Source organism: Oncorhynchus keta, chromosome 15, assembly GCF_023373465.1.
Source record: "Oncorhynchus keta strain PuntledgeMale-10-30-2019 chromosome 15, Oket_V2, whole genome shotgun sequence".
In the NCBI taxonomy this organism is placed as follows: domain Eukaryota; kingdom Metazoa; phylum Chordata; class Actinopteri; order Salmoniformes; family Salmonidae; genus Oncorhynchus; species Oncorhynchus keta.
In genome coordinates, this window is record NC_068435.1 from 35,293,631 (window position 1) to 35,316,228 (window position 22,598).

At 42.4% G+C, this 22,598-nt stretch overlaps 1 protein-coding gene across 1 annotated transcript; it reads right to left on the reverse strand.

Moving 5' to 3' along the window:
* Positions 1-299: 299 nt before the first annotated feature.
* Positions 300-21,204, reverse strand: LOC118394847 (phospholipid phosphatase 3-like). The gene is made up of 6 exons (XM_035788437.2): positions 20,684-21,204; positions 10,137-10,294; positions 6,599-6,879; positions 6,294-6,351; positions 6,010-6,186; positions 300-2,103 (listed from the first exon to the last, which is right to left on the reverse strand). The coding sequence occupies exons 1-6, from the start codon at positions 20,823-20,825 to the stop codon at positions 1,975-1,977; spliced, it is 945 nt and encodes a 314-aa protein (XP_035644330.1). The 5' UTR covers positions 20,826-21,204; the 3' UTR covers positions 300-1,974.
* Between the last annotated feature and the right edge of the window lie 1,394 nt (positions 21,205-22,598).

Genomic DNA, 22,598 nt, shown 5'->3' on the forward strand with positions numbered 1-22,598 from the left:
ATATGGGAATGTACTAATTTGCCACTGGGGCATACTCACCAGGTATGTTCTATATTATTCCAGTATACCACTCGGGATATGGGTAAAAACCTGGAATGCACACTATTTCCCCTTGAGGAAGTAAAGCACGGAACGGAACTCCACCATAGAGTCTAGAACCTACGCCCAGATCTCACCTTCGCACGCAAAGTCAGAGAGAGAGCTGCTCAGCTTCATTATCAACTGCCTGTAAAAAAAAATAATATATTTTATGGCTTTGTCCCAGTCAAAGTGAGGAAGGACACAAAAAAAAGCACAAAAACTTTTAAAATAATTCGTTTTTATTATTACAAAGCACATCATCTATAATACATTTACACCATATGGTTTATATTTTCATCATTGTACAATATACAAAAAAAAAGGACAATACAAAAATATTAAAAGGTATTTTAATATAAAGCTGTCTTCTTGAAAGCTATTTCACAGAAGTTTGAATACTCACAACACAAATTGTCATTTCACTGAATGACTTTTGTCAATCCCTGCTTATTTAAGCAGCACTTACACAATAACACATGTATCCACGCGTCAACATTCATAGTGGATATTGCATGAAATCATAGGTAAATGATATTGTACATAATTCTCTGATACAAAAATGTTCTTTACATTACAAAAATAAAACAGATAATGCTGTTTGGTTGCAATGACATGGTAGGACAGAGCATACTATAGTGACACAGGGAAGGGGTTCTTTTTTCTGAAGTTGGCACAGTTTATGTGAATCACTAGAAAATGGATCACAACGCTCGTCTATGAAAGTATAATTCCACAGATTTCCTGTTTTTAATATAAACGTCTGTTGAAGCAGCCTTACGTTCCCGGTCTTTAACCTCAAGCACTTATGAAAAACACACACACACACACACACACACACACACACACACACACACACACACACACACACACACACACACACACACACACACACACACACACACACACACACACACACACACACACACACACACACACACACACACACACACACAGTATAGACATGACACTTGGATACTTGCACACTGACATACATACACACACATGCCTAATACTCTGACCTAATACTTGTGAGCAGTCATCTGGCACACATAGTCACTTCATTACAGGGCTCAGTGGAGGCTCGTCCCAACAAGCAAAAAGAGGCCCACATCCCTCTCTCTGTAGTCTCCATCTACAGTGTATATATTTCTATACAAACTACATTTCAGGAGACCTAAAAGCTGGTTTTAAAACAAAACATTACAGAAAAGCTTCACTTCAGTTCATTCAAGTGGTGACAATTAAGTAAAATATTGAGTTTGGATATAGTGCTATAGCTCGAACTTATAACGAAGGTCATTTATAAAAGAAAAAACATCCTTCCTGTAATCAAGGAATTTGTTCCTGTTCATGAGTTTGTATCTCATATGCACAAAGTATGTGTGTGATGGTATTATTAGCCAGTCTCCATGGTGCCTATAAAGCCAAGCGGACATTATCACGTTCCACAGCTGTTCGTTTCCTTCTCTCCTTCCTTCATGATTCTGTCTGTGAAACTTCATTGTCTGCAGATAAAGATACAGTTAATCTGCAAAGCACCAGGTTTGATATAGAGACCTTGGGTAATTAAAGCAAAATATGAATTCTCTCCCCAAACTCTTCCACATTCACATGTCATATGAGATGGTGAGAAACATGGATGTTGCTGGCTGTTCAAACAGCGTGTGTGTGTTGTTTGTGTGCGTGTGTGTGTGTGTGTCTCTCCTCTTCTTTCCAAAGTAAGTTCTCCATAGCTCATTATTTCTCTGTGCCTTGCAGACATGTCGGTCGGCAGTCTTGCTGCTTTCGCTGGTTGTTTAACACATCCAGTACAGACCAGTAGGTGAAATAAAGGATGTTTAAAACCTACAGCGGAAGGTAGCTGTACAGGTAGCTGTACTCTACTGGTCTCTACTATGCCATGGTGATGTGGTTGCTCCTCTCTCTTATGTCTGCCATGGGGTTGTTGGGGTTCTTTAATGGGGTCACTGGTAGAGCTGAACTTCTGCCTTTGGGCTTGAACAGGTCAGATACAAAAAACACCTGAGGGATAGGAAAGAAGAAGAAAAAAAAGGTCAATATTGTCAATAATAAATTATATTGTAACGGTTGTCTTCCTCCTCCTCAGATGAGGAGGAGTAGTAGAAAGGATCGGAGGACAAATGCGCAGCGTGGTAAGCGTCCATCTTTTTAATAAAGTAAATGAACACTGAACAAAAACAATAAAGTGAACGAACGAAACTGAAACAGTTCTGTCTGACGCAGATACCAACACTCATCAGAAAACAATCACCCACAACTCAAAGGTGAAACCAGGCTACTTGGTATGGTTCTCAATCAGGGACAACGATTGACAGCTGCCTCTGATTGAGAACCATACCAGGCCAAACACAGAAATCCCAAATGATAGAAAAAAGAACATAGACTGCCCACCTCAACTCACGCCCTGACCATACTAAAACAAAGACAAAACAAAGGAACTAAGGTCAAAACGTGACAGATATAGTAAAAACAGGTCAGACATGTTAATGATACAGACTGCATAACTGCATTACGCATGCAGTACTACACCATGTTTTACAGTGCATTCGGAAATTATTCAGACCCCTTGATTTTTACAATATTTTGTTATTCTAAAATGGATTAAATAAATAAAAAAATCCTCATCAATCTACACTCAATACCCCATAATAACAAAAGGAAAACAGATTTTTAGACAACTTCGCAAATGTATTAAACCTTAAAAACAGAAATAACTTATTTACATAAGTATTCAGACCCTTTGCTATGAGACTCAAAATTGAGCTAAGCTGCATCCTATTTCCATTGGTCATCCTTGTGATGTTTCTACAACTTGATTGGAGTCCCCCTGTGGTTGTCACGCCCTGATCTGTTTCATCTGTCTTGTGCTTGTCTCCACCCCCCACCAGGTGTCTCCTATTTTCCATTATCCCCTATGTATTTATACCTGCGTTTTCTGTCTGTCTGTTGGCAGTTCGTCTTGTCTCGTCAAGTCGTCCCAGCATGTTCTTCCTTGTTTTTCCTTCTCTGTAGTTTGTGATCTAGTCTTCCCAGTTCCGACCTGTTTTTGCCTGCCCTGACCCTGAGCCTGTCTGCCATTATACGCCTGCCTGACTCTTATTAGGATTACTGATCTCTGCCTTTCCAGGACCTGCCATTTCCCTATCCCTTGTATATAATATATCTCTGAGACTGCCTCCTGTGTCTGCATCTGGGTCTCATCCTGTGTCGTTATAGAGGTAAAATCACTTGATTGGACACCATTTGGAAAGGCACACACCTGTCTATATACAGTTGAAGTCAGAAGTTTACATACACCTTAGCCAATTATATTTAAACTCAGTTTTTCACAATTTCTCACATTTAATCCTAGTAAAAATTCCCTGTCTTAGGTCAGTTAGGATCACCACTTTATTTTAAGAATGTAAAATGTCAGAATAATTGTAGAGAGTATGATTTATTTCAGATTGTATTTCTTTAATCACATTCCCAGTGGGTCAGAAGTTTACATACACCCAATTAGTATTTGGTAGTATTGCCTTTAAATTGTTTAACTTGGGTCAAACGTTTCGGGTAGCCTTCCACAAGCTTCCCATAAAAAGTTGGGTGAACTTTGGCCCATATCTCTTGACAGAGCTGTTGTAACTGAGTCAGGTTTCTAGGCCTCCATCTATTTTGTGAAGTGCACCAGTCCCTCCTGCAGCAAAGCACCCCCACAACATGATGCTGCCACCCCAGTGCTTCACTGTTGGGATGGTGTTCTTGGACTTGCAAGCATCCCCCTTTTTCCTCCAAACATAATGATGGTTATTATGGCCAAACAGTTATATTTTTGTTTCATCAAACAAGAGGACATTTCTCCAAAAAATACAATCTTTGCCCACATGTGCAGTTGCAAACCGTAGTCTGGCTTTTTTATGGAGGTTTACTAGCAGTGGCTTCTTCCTTGCTGAGCAGCCTTTCGGGTTATGTCAATATAGGACTTGTTTTACTGTGGATATAGTACTTTTCTTCCTGTTTCCTCCAGCATCTTCACAAGGTCCTTTGCTGTTGTTCTGGGATTGATTTGCACTTTTTGACCAAAAGTACGTTCATCTTTAGGAGACAGAACGCGTCCCCTTCCTAAGTGGTATGATGGCTGCGTGCCACAAAACCTTTTTTCTGAGGTTTTGGCTGATGATTTCTTTTGATTTTCCCATCATGTCAAACAAAGAGGCACTGAGTTCGAAGGAAGGCCTTGAAATACATCCACAGGTACACCTCCAATTGACTCAACTGATGTGGTCCTTCTGTAGCTCAGTTGGTAGAGCATGGCGCTTGTAACGCCAGGGTAGTGGGTTCGATCCCCGGGACCACCCATACGTAGAATGTATGCACACATGACTGTAAGTCGCTTTGGATAAAAGCGTCTGCTAAATGGCATATATTATTATTATTATATTATGTCCATTAGCCTATCAGAAGCTTCTAAAGCCATGACATAATTTCCTGGAATTTTCCAAGCTGTTTAAAGGCACAGTCAACTTAGTGTATGTAAACCTCTGACCCACTGGAATTGTGATATGGTGAATTATAAGTGAAATAATCTGTCCATCAACAATTGTTGGAAAAATCACTTGTGTCATGCACAAAGTAAATGTCCTAACCGACTTGCCAAAACTATAGTTTGTTAACAAGAAATTTGTGGAGTGATTGAAAAATGAGTTTTAATGACTCCAACCTAAGTATATGTAAACTTCCGACTTCAACTGTAAAGTCCCACAGTTAACAGTGCATGTCAGAGCAAAAACGAAGCCATGTGGTTGAAGGAATTGTCCATAGAGCTCCGAGACAGGATTGTGTCAAGGCATAGATCTGGGGAAGGGTACCAAACAATTTCTGCAGCATTGAAGGTCCGAAAGAACACAGCGGCCTCCATCATTCTTAAATGGAAGAAGTTTGGAACCACCAAGGCCGCCAGGCCAAACCACCAAGATTGCCTGCCTGGCCAAACTGAGCAATCTGTGGAGAAGGGCCATGGTCAGAGAGGTGACCAAGAACCCAATGGTCACTCTGACAGAGCTCCAGAGTTCCTCCGTGGAGATAGGAGAACCTTCCAGAAGGACTATAGCAAAAAGGCACCTAAAGGACTCTCAGACCATGAGAAACAAGATTCTCTGGTCTGATGAAACCAAGATTGAACTCTTTGGCCTGAATGTCAAGTGTCACGTCTGGAGGAAACCTGGCAATATCCCTAAGGTGAAGTATGGTGTTGACAGCATCATACTGTGGGGATGTTTTTCAGCAACAGGGACTGGGAGACTAGTCAGGATTGTGGGAAAGATGAACGGAGCAAAGCACAGAGAAATCCTTGATGAAAATCTGCTCCAGAGCGCTCAGGTTCACCTTACACCAGGACAATGACCCTAAGCACACAGCCAAGACAATGCAGGAGTGGCTTCGGGAGTAGTCTCTGAATGTCCTTGAGTGGCCCAGCCAGAGCCCGGACTTAAGCCCGATCGAACATCTCTGGAGAGACCTGAAAATAGCTGTGTAGTGATGCTCCCCATCCAACCTGACAGGGCTTGTGAAGATCTGCAGAGAAGAATGGGAGCAACTCCCCAAATACAGCTGTGCCAAGCTTGTAGTGTCATACCCAAGAAGATTCAAGGCTGTAATCGCTGCCAAACATTTCTAAAAACCTGTTTTTACGTTGTCATTATGGGATGTAGATTGATGGGGGGAAAAACTATTTAATACATTTTAAAATAAGGCTGTAACGTAACAAAATGTGGAAAAAGGGGTCTGAATACTTTCCAAATGCACTGTATATGCAGTACTATATCATCCTATCTAGTAAATTATAGCTATAGTACATACTATGCATTATATGCAGTAAAGTACTATGTAGTTATGGGGACATAGTAAACACTAAGTCAAAATACTCACTATGCTGTAGGCCACCAGGGCTCCCTGTGCGAAGCCAGCCAGGACGTCGGTGGGGTGGTGCTTGTGGTCGGAGACACGGGACAGGCCGGTGTAGAAGGACATCATGATGAGGGTGAACTGTGTCAGGGGGCGCAGAAGACGGGCTCCACGCCAGGTGAACCTGGACTGCAGGTAGAACTGGGAGATTGGGAGAGATGGGTAATGAATCAACACAGGGCGACAGCTCGAGTGTGTGTACATGTGTGTTTGTGTGTGTGCAGTTAAGACACATAACAGTAACTCACCACCAAATACAGCATGGTGTACATGGAAAAGGATGCATGGCCAGAGAAGAACGACTTCCTGAAAAGGAGAAATACAATGTTGTTACTATAGCAATTAGAAGATTACTGCACAGGTAAGACCAATGCAAAGCCTCCCGCCTGGATATTGAACAAAGCATTCACTTTGTATGAAATCAAATATCCGGTACCCCTTTAAACAAAACATAACGTATAGGCTACGTTTCTTTATAGAGCATTCATAAAGTCTTCATAAACACCACATAGATGCTTCACAATCACAATGGAGTAATCTCAGAGTAATGTACCTGGCCTCCTGGACTTTGCTCTCGGGCCCATTACACTGGTAGTCTGTGATGTAGCCCAAAGAACAGTTGATGGAGGACCAGTCGGGCCTACACACGTCCAGGAAGTGGGGTCGCATGCGGCCCACCGATACCTTGGCGATGTCCGTGAACGATTGACTGACGGCGCAGCCAAAGATGAACACGCCCACCTGCTTGTAGAGGGCGGAGATGTAGGGGTTCCCTACGAAGGACTTAGAGCCCTCGTTCAGGTAGTAGATCATGTAGCTCTCACCAATGATGATCTGATGGGGGAAGGAACAAGAAGAGGATACAGTCATGTCATCTACAGCACAAAGATGGCCACTGTGGCAGTCAAATGGTGATTGGTTCAACCGGAGTCTACAGCGGCCATCTTTATAGATGACATGACTATATCTCTTAGAGATGATGATCTGGCAAGAGGGATAAAGGAGAGGACACAGTCATACAGAAGCAGAAACACACACCTCTATATGTACTGTATATACGGCTCAGCAGTCATGTCATTTACAAGGATGGCCACTGAAATCATATTGTTACTGTTATGTACTTCCTAATTACTGTCAGAGTCAATATCAGTACTTCATTGTTTCATTGTTGTAATTATGTCTCGTTTCAACAAAACTGAACTGGTTATTCATTTCCGTAATGAGAGAGTATCATAGTGTCAGACATCTGGTTTTCCAATATATATTTGGAATTCAGTTAAACACATCAGTAAAACAGCGGAGACTGATCAGAGAGTATAGAGCGACAACGGGTGGCAGGGTAGCCTAGTGGTTAGAGTGTTAGACTAGTAACTGGAAGGTTGCAAGTTCAAACCCCCAAGCTGACAAGGTACAAATCTGTTGTTCTGCCCCTGAACAGGCAGTTAACCCACTGTTCCTAGGCTGTCATTGAAAACAAGAATTTGTTCTTAATTAACTGACTTGCCTAGTTAAATAAAGGTTAAAAAAAAATAATACTAGGAGTAAACAGAGTGTAATATTACAACGATACTATGAGCTGAGGGAAAAAGTTCCGTACATCAAGGACTTTCAAATATTTGACTTCAAATATTTGAGGAGAAAGGTCAATCAAAAACACTCCAGACCTAACCCTTGGTTAGCACCACTAACATCAAAAACAAATTGCATAACGTTCAGTGTAGCTATGGGAGGGTGAGGGTGAGTGAGTATGTGAGTTGTGGAAGGCACATGCAGAGGTTTTCAGTAAGTGGGTAAATAAACAAACGTATAAAACCGATGATTGACGGGCCGGGGGACGTGGACCGGACTCCAATAACTCACTACAGCTGTTCAAGCTCGAATGCCTTTCCCTTCCCCAACCCCCTGTAGTCCACCTCCTGGCCACAGATAAATGGGAGAGAGGGAGTGAGTGGGGAGAGAAGGAGAAAGAGCTTGAGGTTTTATAGAGGGAGGGAGTGAGAAGAAGAGGGAGGGAGAGTGAAGAGAGGGAGGGAGAAAAAGAGTGAGGGAGAGGAGGGAGAGAAGGAGGGAGGGAGGGAGTCAATGGGGAGAGACAAAGAGAGAGGGGCAGAGTGAGAGGGAGGAAAAGAGCAAAGGAGAAATGAGAGGGAATGAAAAGGGAGAGAGAAAGGGAGGGATAGCGAGGGGGGGGGCAGGGGCAGCACTTCTGGTTTCAACCAGGAGAAACGCTGATCTAGGCGACATGTCAGATGTTCTGGTGGCCAGACTCTGCCAGAGCAGACACACATTGGGGGCACGTTTGTTTTCCACCGCGCCGGCTGACTCGTTTTTTTCACAGGGCTCTGATTTCACAAGGGGATGTCTGGGTGTTTTCTTGTTAGCATCTCGGTTTCATTGAGAAATTCTTGTCAGGGCAGAAAAACATCTAATTTCGATAGAAACACATTTGGGGGGAAAGGCCTATAGGGAGATTGTACAAGCTGATAACGTGTGTTTTTCTTTTTTCATTTCTCTCTCGCCACCATGGAGCCCTTTAGAGCCTGGTTGATCCAACCCAGCTGCTTCATGGGAGAGAAAGAACACATCTGTTTCTCATTGTGTAAGAACTGAGACTATATCAACTATGTGAATGAATGAAACGGCTTTGTATTAACTTTGTGTAACTGTTAAAGGTGTAACCTCAGAGATATTCAAAGTTGGGGAAGAGGTTGTCTCGTGCCTTGTCTCATAAATGTCTAGTCGTCACACAAATTATACAATTATAAAATGTTAACCCCAACACTCCCAGAGTATTTTTTTTTTCTTGTTACAGAGATTTATTTTAAGACCCTTGGTCTATGGGGGAACATGGAATTTAGCGTCACATTCAGAAGAAGAAAAATGGGCCTATAGCTCTTCTCCTGTGCCATCCACCACATTTCTAGCCCTGTGAATTACAGTGTTTGTAATCGTCAAGTCAATAATTCATATATTGGCTTCCTTGATGTGTTGGCTTTATGTTGACAAAAGTCATATTGAATTGTGTTGGTTGACAATGCAACCCAATCTCAACATTTAAAGGAGATGTATCTATTGGTTGGATAGTTTCATCTCAGGCACTTTAATCCTATTCTTTAACTATTATTTTTGGTTTAGTTGGAGCTAACAATCAAACATGTCATTTGTTAAGTTAATAAGCTATTTACTGTATTGCAAAAGCGATATTGAATTGTGTTTGGTGTGCAATGGCACAAAAGATATTTGGTTGCACTGACTTAGTCTGGCTTTAGTTCCAGGTTCTCAAGAAATGTACAATTGATATGTCGGCTTTTCCGTCTCCATCTCAAACAAAAATCTAAGTCAAAGAATAGGACTAAATCAAATCACTTTATTTAGTTTAGTTAACTTAGATTTGGAATATTTGGCAAATATAAATCCAAATCCAAATCCAAATCCAAAATGGATGATGTTAAGATATAGATGGGAGGGGTTGAATGGAGCTGAACGGTGGGACTAATAACAAACAAGATAACAAATGTAAAACATACGGGGTCTGTAAAATGTATATAGGTTCAGAAATGTTGTGAAATAGCACAGTTACAAATAGAAATCAAACTGGACGGACATCCGAAACAGAGGAAGGACTAAAAACAAACAAAATATAACTATTGCAAAACAGATTGTGTCTGTAAAATGTGTATAGTATGTATGTATAGTATAGTATGTATGTATAGTATAGTATGTATGGTTAACAGCATAGTGATAACACATTGGGAATTCAACAAACATCTGGCTGTCTTTTTGAGTGCGTGAATAAAATCTCACTGATCAACGTCTCAACCAAATATTACCCAAATGTCAACGTTGAAATGACGCCCAGTGGGAACCCCACAACTACCAGGACAGAGGGCAGCGTGCTGTATAATTTAGTCGACACACAGTACAGTAAGTGTTGATGGTGCTGCACATTGCTGAGGTGGAAAGTGAGATGAAAATAGAGTCACAGATCTGTTTGTGCTGGCTTGCCAACTCCTATGGCAACTCATATACATATGAGTTGGCAAGACAGCATAAACTGATCTGGGACTAATCAGTGAGGTATAGTGACTTACAGAAAGGATGGTGATGAGAATGCCAGCAGCAGAAAGCACAGCGTCGCTTATGGTGTCTCCGTGTTTGGCCGGATACTTGATGGACTCATCGTTGCAGTAAAAGCCTCGGCGGTAGGGCTGTACAGCACTAGTTTCTATGATCAGGAAAGGCAGGCCGGCTATGTACACACAGCAGTGGTGAGGTAGAGAGAGAGAGAGAGAGAGAGGGAGAGGGATAGATGAAGAGAGAGAGAGAGGAGAGAGGGTCAATAAGGTGCTCCTAAATGAGTGTCCACAGGTAGACGGCACAGCGATGGCTGGACATGGAACATGGGGGTCTCACTTTTCACTCACTCTTCAATCTTTCCAGACTTGTTGTCTTCACTCAGATAGTTCTCAACCTAAAACCAATTACTAGGAAATAGTGGTTTAGGTCTCAATTCAGTATTGATGAGTCGAGTAGGAGTTCATTTTGTACCAATAGGGTTTGTATACTAGCCTTGGTGCCTGTCTGTTTCAACTCCTTTGTGGATGTCATACCAACATGTTTGGAAAATGTTTATAGCCAGACCGACACCAAGGCTAATCCCATACTACTCCTAGGTTCATGAATGCAATCAATTGAATGTAGATCACCAACTGCAACATTTGTGAGGTGGCCTCGGCATAAAAGCCACAGTGAATCCCCGGAGTCCCCTGGATGCGTTTCCTGTCCCTCCTGCTGCTGAACCATGCTAAAGATTTACAGAGATGATGGGCACAGGGAACCCCACAACTACCAGGACAGCGGTGGGCAGAGGGGTTGTTCTTATAAGACAGGCTGATGCTGCTGTCTTTGACAGAACAAGCGCCTCCAGTGGGGTGTGATGGGAAACTTGTGCAGAAAGACAGCAAGGAGCATCACTGCATGTAATCTGTAATCTGCCCAAACACAACCTGTATTGCAGCAGTTAACCCACAACACCCACACACAGCTCTGGCAAGAACAAACAAACAAACACAGAAAGACACACCCACACACTTACCTGGGGCACTTACCTGGAAGGTGACTGTTATGCAGTTCTCGTCATAACAACATTGACAAAACGCTCCCGTCACACAAATCTCAGCTGATAACATGTCATGTTCATGTAATATCATGATACGGTGCTCAAAATTGGTCATGTACCTGTAGCATGTTCCGTTTGAGGAAAATATGTAGGCTGCAGCAAATAATCTACCAAATATCCTTTGAAGTGATACAGACTCTATTTTTTTTGCCACCAGACAACACTGATGTCCATAATACATCTGCAGTAATTGTGGAAGGATGGTGTTTCACAGTATTACTTACCCACCAGTGTTGTGATTGGCTGTAATATTCGCCTATTGATTTCTCCCGCTAGAGCGGCATCTGTTGTCAGAATGGTGTTTTGGGCTTTGTGGCTGTGTTATCTAGTGGAAATCGCTCTGTCATTTCCTGATTGCTAAAATGTTAACTTTTTTAGTTTATGCACTGAATAGTGTACTGTAGGGAATCAGAATTTTAGCAACCAGGATATGACAGAGCCCTTTCCACTAGATGAAACAGCCACAAAGTCAGAACAGCTTTCCCATTTTGACAACAGATGCCACCCCGGCAGGAGAAATCAATAGGTGAGGAGTACTGTGAAACACTACCATTCCACTATTACTGCAGATATATTATGGACATTTTTCTGAAATCACAATGCAAAAATGAAATTAAAATCATATGCGTAGCACCTTTACAGGGAAAATATCTGCTCAAAAAACTGTATTTGTCTTTTTTTCATTAGTCCACTGTTGATATAGTCCCAAAATGTTTTGCATGTAAGCAGTCAAGTTGTCAAGATATCGGACTTTCAAGAAGCAGTGTCACTGGCCATATCATCAAGACGATGAAAAATGACCCGACTGCTGACATCCTTACATTTTGGGACTGTATCAACAGTCCAAAATGAAAAAAATACCAAAATATTGTTTTTTTGGGGTGGATTTTCCTTTTTATGACAGCAACTCCCGAAAAATCGAATAAACAAAATGAAGTGCACTGACTTGGCAGCCAAGAAAGGGAAAAATCTGTCATTGTTAGAATCTGTATCGTCCATCATACTATGAAAAACCAACATCAAAACGGGGGCAGCTCGTATTAAAAGGGCTAAATGGTATCCATCGCAGATAACTGATGTGGAAGGCTGAGACAAATGTGACTGAAGGGTGTTTTTGTCCAATCGAATGAGTGTATTTCACCACTTTTAGAGGTAAAACCACTTGTCTTTTACAGATAAAGGGAAAAGTAGTACCCAGGAGAGGACTCCCCAACCCCCTGACAGAATTGGGAAGCTTACTCTCTCGATCTCATCCAAGTGGACCTTCAACTGATGTTCGAAGCTTTGAAGTGAACCCCTTGAATGATTTTGAAATGTATGAATACAAAGAAAGTCAAACATTTGCTCTCTCTCTCTCTCTCTCTCTCTCTCTCTCTCTCTCTCTCTCTCTCTCTCTCTCTCTCTCTCTCTCTCTCTCTCTCTCTCTCTCTCTCTCTCTCTCTCTCTCTCTCTCTCTCTCTCTCTCTCTCTCTCTCTCTCTCTCTCTCTCTCTCTCTCTCTCTCTCTCTCTCTCTCTCTCTCTCTCTCTCTCTCTCTCTCTCTCTCTCTCTCTCTCTCTCTCTCTCTCTCTCTCTCTCTCTCTCTCTCTCTCTCTCTCTCTCTCGATCCATCCCTACTCCTTTTCTCTCTGGGTAAAGGCTGAGGATGGGGTGAGGGTTGGGAGGAAGAGGTCAAACTGGGGGTGCTGGCTTGGGTACTGGGGACTGCAGAGCTAAGGCAGGGGTTTGATGTCTTCAAACCCAAATGTCAACACACTCCTTAGTGTGTTTGGCTCCCCTCGCCCTGCTCCCCTGCTCCAAGCTGCCTGGGCTTTGAAAGCCCAGCTGGGAGAGGCTCATGTTACAGGCCAGTCTCTCTGCCTGATGGGAACCCCAGACCAGACCCTAACCACTCCTCCACTGGCCTCCCTCCCTCAAATCCAAGATTCAACAGTATTCACATTCACATTACCATTACTGTTTTTACTATTTATATTCAAGCCATTTGAAACTTGGGGTTTTCAGAGGTGTTAGCGCTCTAGTGGAGAGAAAACACACTTTAAGTACCGCCCGATCTTAACTGTGGTCTGTCAGCCTTTTTCATTGCCCTTATGATGGGAGGGAATCAGCAGGCATTCCTCTCACAGCACAGTGCTTGGCAGCTTAGGGCTGCTGCTTGCTGATGTAGGGCAATGGAAAGAAAAGAGGGCCCTGGCCGCTGGGCTCAACACTGCTATGAATGTGAAAAGCATTCATCCCGGGGTTCTGACCTCCCTTGACTGCCTTTATGCACATGAACAGATCCAAGACTCAGGCGGGCCGGAGAGTACAAAAGAGAGGAAGTTAAATACAAGTAAAAGATGGCTGACTCTCTCTCTCTCTCTTTGAGCTCATTAAGGAACAGAAACGCCACAGTCGGGTCCTGACCCCTAACAGGTGACAGAAACAAAAATGGAGTGAGTAATTTAAGATGTTACCAAGTCTGTTCTTCCCATGATTCAGCTGTGTTGTCTTGCCTCTGAGGCCCTCCACACACCCCATGCCACCAGACAGTGCAGCATCAGCATTCTTCAAGGCATCTTGGGATTTCCCGTCTTCCTCCCTTCCCTTCCCGCTTCGCACAAGCGAGGGGAAAACCAGTGCCCCACTAGTTGCCAACAACAACATCAGCCAAGAGGCATACGTCTAATGTATTAGCTACACTGACGCAAAGAAAACATAAAGCACTCCCTAATTTGAAATTGGCATGAATGAGCAAAATTTCAAAATGTCCCATTTGGCTTAAATATCATCGTAGCGATCCCTATAAAGCCCCAGTAAGGTATAACCAAACAACTTCCTCGAAGTGATGAGTTAGTACTCAAACACCTGTCTGCTTTGCTTCTTCTCATGGAAAAATTGGAAGCGAGAAACATTTACCTTGAGTTTATTGGATGATAACAATTCTTAAGCAGAGAGTTTCAGTTTGGGGCTTCAATTCCACTATGGAAACCACAAACAATGTCTGGGACAGGCAAATGGCAGCTTGCATTGAATGAATTAAATTCCAGCATCATTTTGGGGCATTTCACATAACACCAGTTGCTGTAGCTAAAATAAACAGATACACATTTTCCACCATTGCTCTCCCACTGGCCTAGAAATGTAGACTGCATGTGTGAGGGAGTTGTGCTGCTGTATACACAGATGCAGTTGTGTTTTTACTTGTACCCTTGTGTGCATGGCAGTCAAGATACCCCACACAAACTACTCCCTGTCTGTCTGTCTGTCTGTCTGTCTGTCTGTCTGTCTGTCTGGTCGTGGTGCGGTTGCCAAACCCTATTCCTATGCTCTCCTAGTTCCACTGGCTACTGAGAGAGGAGAAGAGGGGAAAAGATCACATTTGCGTTGAATTGTGGTTTGCCAAAAATATTGGTGAAATGCTTAAAGAATCTGAGCTCCATGTAGCCTCAACATGTTACAGATTAAATAAAACAATAAAAAGCCAAAATAGAAATCCCTGTAAAAGTGTTTTTCTCCCCATTTGTCTCATTGAATAGTTAGTGATGTTTAACAGTCACACTATAGCTGATTAAGCCCCCTTGAGCTTTCTGATGATCTACAGCCAGGCAGAAGCAAATGGGGACATTATAAGGTGATTAGAAAACGTAAAACCCCACCTGCAACGACTTACTGCTCAACTAACCCCATTTAGCTACACACTTAACCCAGGGTTCACCCTTGCACTTGGACAGTGTTGGCCAAAACACGGTTGATTCAGTTCGATCTACAGGGAATAAATCTAAAGTTTGGTTATATTTTATAATAGCCAAGTACCTCAACTCTACAATGATTTCATCCATGTATTTGAGCGCAGACTAGACTCTTTTTTTATTCACTTCTGACTCCTTCGAGTCGCTATGCAGTCAATACTTAAAAGATTGCCATTCTTAAGTCCTTACCTTGTACCTATGTTTGTCCTTTGTTGTTGCGTGCCTTTCTTTGTTTATTGAAATCCATACTTTTTGATTAAATGTTAATTAAATACAACTACAGACTGTTTCCTCATTGCTGTTGCTCGAAGATGCTCTACGATGTGCCAATTGAATCTCAACATAGAAACAGTCAGTGGTTGTATTTGAATACCTTTTTTTGTATGGGATGACAGGCCATCATTGTAAATATGAATTTGTTCTTAATTGACTCGGCTGGATAAAAAAAAGTTAAAGAAAAAAAATAGCGACTCAAACGACCAAAAAACTCTCATTGTGGAGTTGAGGCACTTGGCTAACTTCACAATAATTTTGGATGAATAAGCCATTATAAATACTTTACAAATGCTTTCTAAATTATACTTGTTAATGAATAGAATTATGAATTGTTACCTAAAGTCCTGCCTGTTTAAACTAATGCTATTTTGGCTATGATAGTCTTGGGGTATGCAAACACTGAGAGCAGGTCTGGACTCCGGCCTGGTCCTATAGTGTATGTATGTGCTGTAGCCAACTCTTTTATTGGTATTACAATAATACGACAACAATAAAAGTGTTGGTTACAGCACATACAGTATGGGACCAGGCCAGCACCTTATTGAGATATTGAGATCTAAATATAAAACTCTGGATAGGCTACTGAGATCTGGGTCTGTAATTGTAAACTGTCTCAGATTAGTGCTGATCTAGGATCAGGTACCACCTGTCCGTATAATCTTATTCATTATCATCTAAAAGGCAAAACTGATCTTATATCAGCACTTGTACTCTCAGACACTTCATGAATACGGGCCCTGATTGTAAGCCTAGAGGAAAGTCCTTCTGGTCTGGAGATGCTGGAACTCCAGTCAGAGTCACAGTGAAAATGGAAGCTGGCTTGGCCAGTAATTGCAAGTGTGCTTCCACCATTTCCTCCTTGCGGTCTCTCCCCTCAAACCACATCTTTAGACAGCTATACACTGTTGGTTTGTTGACAGGCGTTTTCTGTGGGCAGGTACAAACACAGAGTGGGCAAAACTTACCCTCCGCCTCGTAAGAAAAAAATGATATATTTATGCATTTGCAGGGCAATAGAGAGATGGAGAAGTTTGTTGACAGAACCTTATCAGACACTATATTAAACAAACAGTTGTGGGGTAAGAAGTGGCCATAGATGTCCCATTGGACACAGTCAACTCAAGTCAGTGACCCTGTGGAACTTGAATACATACATCTTCACCCCAGACTAGTAAATTCCACCTCTTTTCCACCTTCATGTATTATACAATTTCAACAGGTCAAAGGATGAATACTTTCAAACTGTCAAGGGATAAAAAAATGACTGATCTCTGAAATGCATACAAAATCATATCACGTTCTTATTTATTTGTCACATACACTAAGGCGTTGAATGTGTGGGGGGCCTGCTGAGTTATGCAGCAGTCGAAGGCACGACATTGCAGTGCTAGAGGTGACACTACAGACCGGGTTCGATCCCGGGCTGTATCACAACCAGCCGTGATCGGGAGTCCCATAGGGCGGCGCACAATTGGCTCAGTGACGTTAAGGGAATGGTTTGGCTGAGGGGGGCTTTACAAGTAGGCTGTCATTATAATAAGAATTTTGTTCTTATCTGACTTTTTTTTCTCCGGGGCAATACATCCAGTGTTCAGCAAAATAACAACACAATGCCAAATAGAGATAGCCAAGTCAAATAAATAACATCCAATCATATTAACAGTTACGCTCTCGCGGGAATTCCACTAACAGTCCATATGTAGCCAAACGTAGCTGCTGCTCATTCCATTTGCTTGAAAATTGATGAATGGTTAAAAAAAAGTAAGGCCTGCATACATAGAGACACTGCTACTACCAGCAGTACTACACCTTCACCTGTTGACGACACAAGTTGTTCTGCTTCCACGAGCACATCCAATGCTAGCATCAGTAATTTGTACATTTGTTGTTAGCCCAGCTAGCATGGTCACTGACAGTTGTGAATATGATGCAGCCGAAGAGCTACTGCCCCCTTACCCGGGAAAGCACCGAACAACAGACAGGGACGTTGGAGGCAAATATGATAAGAACTAAGATCGAATCGTACTACACAGGCTCTGACACTCGTCGGATGTGGCAGAGCTTGCAAACCATTACAGACTACAAAGGGAAGCACAGCCGAGAGCTCACCAGTGACACGAGCCTACCAGACGAGCTAAACTAGTTCTATGCTCGCTTCGAGGCAAATAACACTGAAACATGCATGAGAGCAGTAGCTGTTCCGGAAGACTGTGTGATCACGCTCTCTGCAGCCAATGTGAGTAAGACCTTTAAACAGGTCAACATTCGGAAGGCTGGCGGGCCAGACGGATTACCAGGACGTGAATTGAGAGCATGCGCTGATCAACTGGCAAGTGTCTTCACTGACATTTTCAACCTCTCCCTGTCCGAGTTTGTAATACCAACATGTTTCAAGCAGACCACCATAGTGGCTGTGCACAAGAACACTAAGGTAAATTGCCAAAATGACTACTGACCCGTAGCACTCACGTCTGTAGCCATGAAGTGCTTTGAAAGGCTGGTCATGGCTCACATCAACACCATTATCCCAGAAACCCTAGGCGCACTCCAATTTGCATACCGCCCCAACAGAACCACAGATGATGCAATCTCTATTGCACTCCACACTGCCATTTCCCACCTGGACAAAAGGAACACCTATAGTTCAACACCATAGGGCCCACAAAGCTCATCAATAAGCTAAGGACCCTGGGACTAAACAACTCCCTCTGCAACTGGATCCTGAACTTTGTGACGGGCTGCCCCCAGGGGGTAATGGCGCAAAAGCCATGACAGGGAGACATAGTGGAGTGGTAACGCGCGTGCAAGCAGTTGCTCCCGACGCCATTTGGGCACACTGCAGCATTCACCAAGAGACTCTTGCTGCCAAGGGAATGCCTAACAGCTTGATAGACGTTTTGAACACTACAGTGAAAATGGTTAACTTTGTTGAAGCAAGGCCCCTGAACTCTCGTGTATTTTCTGCATTATACAATTGTAATGCTTTTACGACGTACAGAAGAAGTCCACTGGTTATCAACGGGCAAAGTATTGACACATTTTTGTAATTGAGAGACGAGCTTAAAGTTTTCTTTGCCGACCATAATTTTCACTTGTCTGACCGCTTGCATGATGACGAGTTTCTCACACGACTGGCCTATCTGGGTGAGGTTTTTTCTCGCCTGAATGATCTGAATCTAGGATTACAGGGACTCTCCGCAACTATATTCAATGTGCGGGACAAAATTGAGGCTATGATTAAGAAGTTCTTCTCTGTCTGCATTAACAAGGACAACACACAGGTCTTTCCATTATTGTATGATTGTTTGTTTACAAATTAACTAAAGCTTAAGGACAATGTCAAATGTGATATAGTGAAGCACCTGAGTGAGCTGGGTGCGCAATTACGCAGATACCTTCCCGAAACGGACGACATAAACAACTGGATTCATTATCCCGTTCATGCCCTGCCTCCAGTCCACTTACCGATAAATAAAGTGCAAGATTATTGATTATTATTAAATTATTATTTGTGCCTGGTCCTATAAGAGCTCTTTGTCACTTACCATAAGCCGTGACAAAAACTCACACTCATTCTTACGTTTAATAAATGTATCGTATTGCGTGTGTGTGGCAGGCTCACAATGATGGCAAAAAACAACATATCAGAGTGCGCTGACCCTGGTGCTAGAGGGGGTACAGCTGACCCTGGTGCTAGAGGGGGTACAGCTGACCCTGGTGCTAGAGGGGGTACGCAGCTGGAGGTTGAATGTTTGAAGGGGTACAGCTGACCCTGGTGCTAGAGGGGGTACGCAGCTGGAGGTTGAATGTTTGAAGGGGTACAGCTGACCCTGGTGCTAGAGGGGGTACGCAGCTGGAGGTTGAATGTTTGAAGGGGTACAGCTGACCCTGGTGCTAGAGGGGGTACGCAGCTGGAGGTTGAATGTTTGAAGGGGTACAGCTGACCCTGGTGCTAGAGGGGGTACAGCTGGAGGTTGAATGTTTGAAGGGGTACAGCTGACCCTGGTGCTAGAGGGGGTACGCAGCTGGAGGTTGAATGTTTGAAGGGGTACAGCTGACCCTGGTGCTAGAGGGGGTACGCAGCTGGAGGTTGAATGTTTGAAGGGGTACAGCTGACCCTGGTGCTAGAGGGGGTACGCAGCTGGAGGTTGAATGTTTGAAGGGATACGTGACTATAAAAAGTTTGGGAACCACTGCTGTATATCATCACACTATATAATGTACTTGTGTTAAGTCACCAGCAGACCAAAGACTATTAGACCTTGGACCAGAATACTTATTAAGGTCTTTGACTTTGATGTCTTTCTTGGAATGACTGCTTCAGTCACCTTCGAAACTATTTGACAGTGCACCGCCCTAGTGTTTCTGAGTCTGGTGAGGAATCACTCACTCTAAGCTCAGTCAAAGAGTAAGAGGAACAGAAATAGAGAAATAGAGAGAGAGAGAGACAGAAAGAGAGAGACAGAAAGAGAGAGACAGAGAGAGACAGAGCGAGAGACAGAGGGAGAGAGAGACAGAGAGAGATGGTACTCAGTACATTAGCTGAACATATGGCTGACCTTCTCACCACTTTCTTTTAATTACACACACACACACACACACACACACACACACACACACACACACACACACACACACACACACACACACACACACACACACACACACACACACGCACGCGCATGCACACGCACACGCACACGCACACACACACACCAGATATATTATGCCAGATGTCACTTCAAGAGAATTCCTGGCTTGATTGCCAGTGTGGGATGTGAGACATTATGGAAAATATTAAAACAGGCCAAATGAGGGCAACAGGAATGGGCAGACACCAAAGAAATATAGCCCTCTTGGAGCAATTGATCAATTGGCTTTTCCCCTTTGCCAGCAAAATATATTGCTGTACTGTGGGCGTGGGGGTTTCACTGGGAACTCTGGCAAAAATATTGTCATGATAAATCCCTTTTCTTTCTGAGGAGGAACATCTTTTCAACTATTTTTGCTGTCTTGTATTAAAAATGGACTACGGGGAAATGGAACAAGGAGTCAACAGAAAATGACAATAAAAAGAAGAAAACAAAGAAATGTAAAAGGAAATGAAACAAACCTTTGAATCATCTTTATGTTGACTGACATTGCTCTGATATTGGATTGTATATGTATGAATTATTATTATTGTTAGACGGACATTTGCATGAGTAGTTTCTGCCCTTGACCTAATGATAGCATAACACTCTAGCTCATCCAAGATAATAAATAAACCAACAAGTCATATAACATTATGATGCTGGGTTAATCAAAATGAATAAAATAATACATTTTATGAAAATGTAAAACTGTGGCCTATTTATATAAGAAAAATGTACTGCAGTGTCAGACAATGTGACCTAATAATATAGCCTAATTTCTTGTCCTATCTACAGAATGAAAAGTCCAGAAACACTCACCTAAAAACAAGCAGAAGAGATCCACACCGACCAGGAAGGTTTTCCTGCTGTTGTCTTTACTGTTGTTGTTATTCAGGGAAGAACTTCCCCCGTTCCTTGTTTCTGGTGCCATTGTCTTCTCATAAATTAAACAGCGTTGCATTTATAGGCTACTTACTTAAATGATTTTCCAAATAAACAAGTAAAGAGTGACGAAGTTGCTGCTGCAGTCGCGTTAAATTCTCGTAAATTGAACTAGAAAGCGAAGCGGAGTGAGTTCAATAGTTAGTTAACCATCAGCTGAGAGATGATTCTGAATATTTACCCATATATTGTGCAGATAAATTCAATTGAGATGTGACGATTGCCTTTAAGTTAACTGCAAGGGTTTGGCTTTTATTTCGTTCCCGTGTATTCTGCTCACTCACCCTGTGACTTTCGTTGTTGACTGTTGAGCAATTTCTAAGTTACTTCTAATAATCATTGAGGAGCACCGAAGTTAAGTTGCGCTCCCACCTTCGGTGTCCGCCTCCTAAAGAATCACCTCCCCCTTTAGTCCGGGGCCTTAGCTGATTTTTTTTTAAATGAAACTATATGGAGGCGGATACAAAAGCATAGCATTTGGTAGAGATGCTCTTTGGGATGTTTACATTGATATTAGAAGGGGTGGCCAAAACATTGGGGCATGGCACTCCTATTATTTTATTTTTCTACATAATCCAATATGGCCACCAAAACAGAATCAGGTTTTTGAAAGATGATATTATTGTTGAATTTTTGTTTCCATATATAGTAAAAACTATTGTGTATTTGTGAGTAGTGGACCAGCCTTCTACGATATTCCATGATATTTCATAATCGACCAGCCTAAAGTGGCAGAAATGTCCTGGAAACACCAGAAATCAACCTGTAGGCTAACCACTCAAGTTGTGTGGAACTACTACATGAATCACCCCAACAAATGTTAAAGGGTTAAAAGGTTAAAAATGCCACGTTCTAACAGTGTAATAAATACATTTCATATATGCTATCGCAAAAATAATATTTTGTTTGTGTTTCTTAAGGTCTTATGTAACATTAGAATACGATTTTTATTTTTTAAATTTCAAATAACACAATAGCATTTTCATTAGTTTATGTCACTACAGGCTAAGTAAAAAGTAAACATAAAATAAAACAAATTCAATCAATTTTATTCGTGGAGTGGCTTTGGTATAACTATGAAACAGAACACACATATGTTGGAACGTGATAACAGCTTCTTATACAGCGACAAAATAAAATACCCCAACCACGCAGACGCACCGTCAGCAAGACGCGTGTCGGATGTCACATTAACAACGAAAGTTGGTGAGTGCGTTGCTGATGTTGTTTTTTTGCTTCATATGTGGGGCCTGCTCTCTCAGGGATACATTCTGTGATGATAATCTGCCCATAGCTTTGTCACCTGCTTGATTATTCAAACAGTGCCATCCCTTCCACTCTCCTGTCTCACTGCGCCCCTGCTCAGTGAGCACCGCCATTTTTGCTCTTAGGCCTTTGAAGTGTAGGCTCAGGCTCAGGCTCAGAATCAAAAGAATAGTTACCAGAGATGTCAAGATTAATGTGTACCCCACCATCGGAATCATTTTCATTCAGATTTTGTAGCAACGCTAATACAGCATGTGCATCCATTTCTCTTTGTCTTCTTGCCAATGTAAATTACGCACACTCAATGTGCACTCCAAGTAGGACAGAGTCCACTGATAAGACTGCTTGGATTCAGTGGACCGATATACAATATTGAGATTATAATTCAAATAGATCAATACAATAGAACACCCTCCCCCTGTTTTTCATTGACCATTCACTGATTACACAACCATGCATCGTTCACTTCTCCTTGCTCATCAACTCAACCATTCTCAGCCGTTCTCCCATATCATACTTGAATATG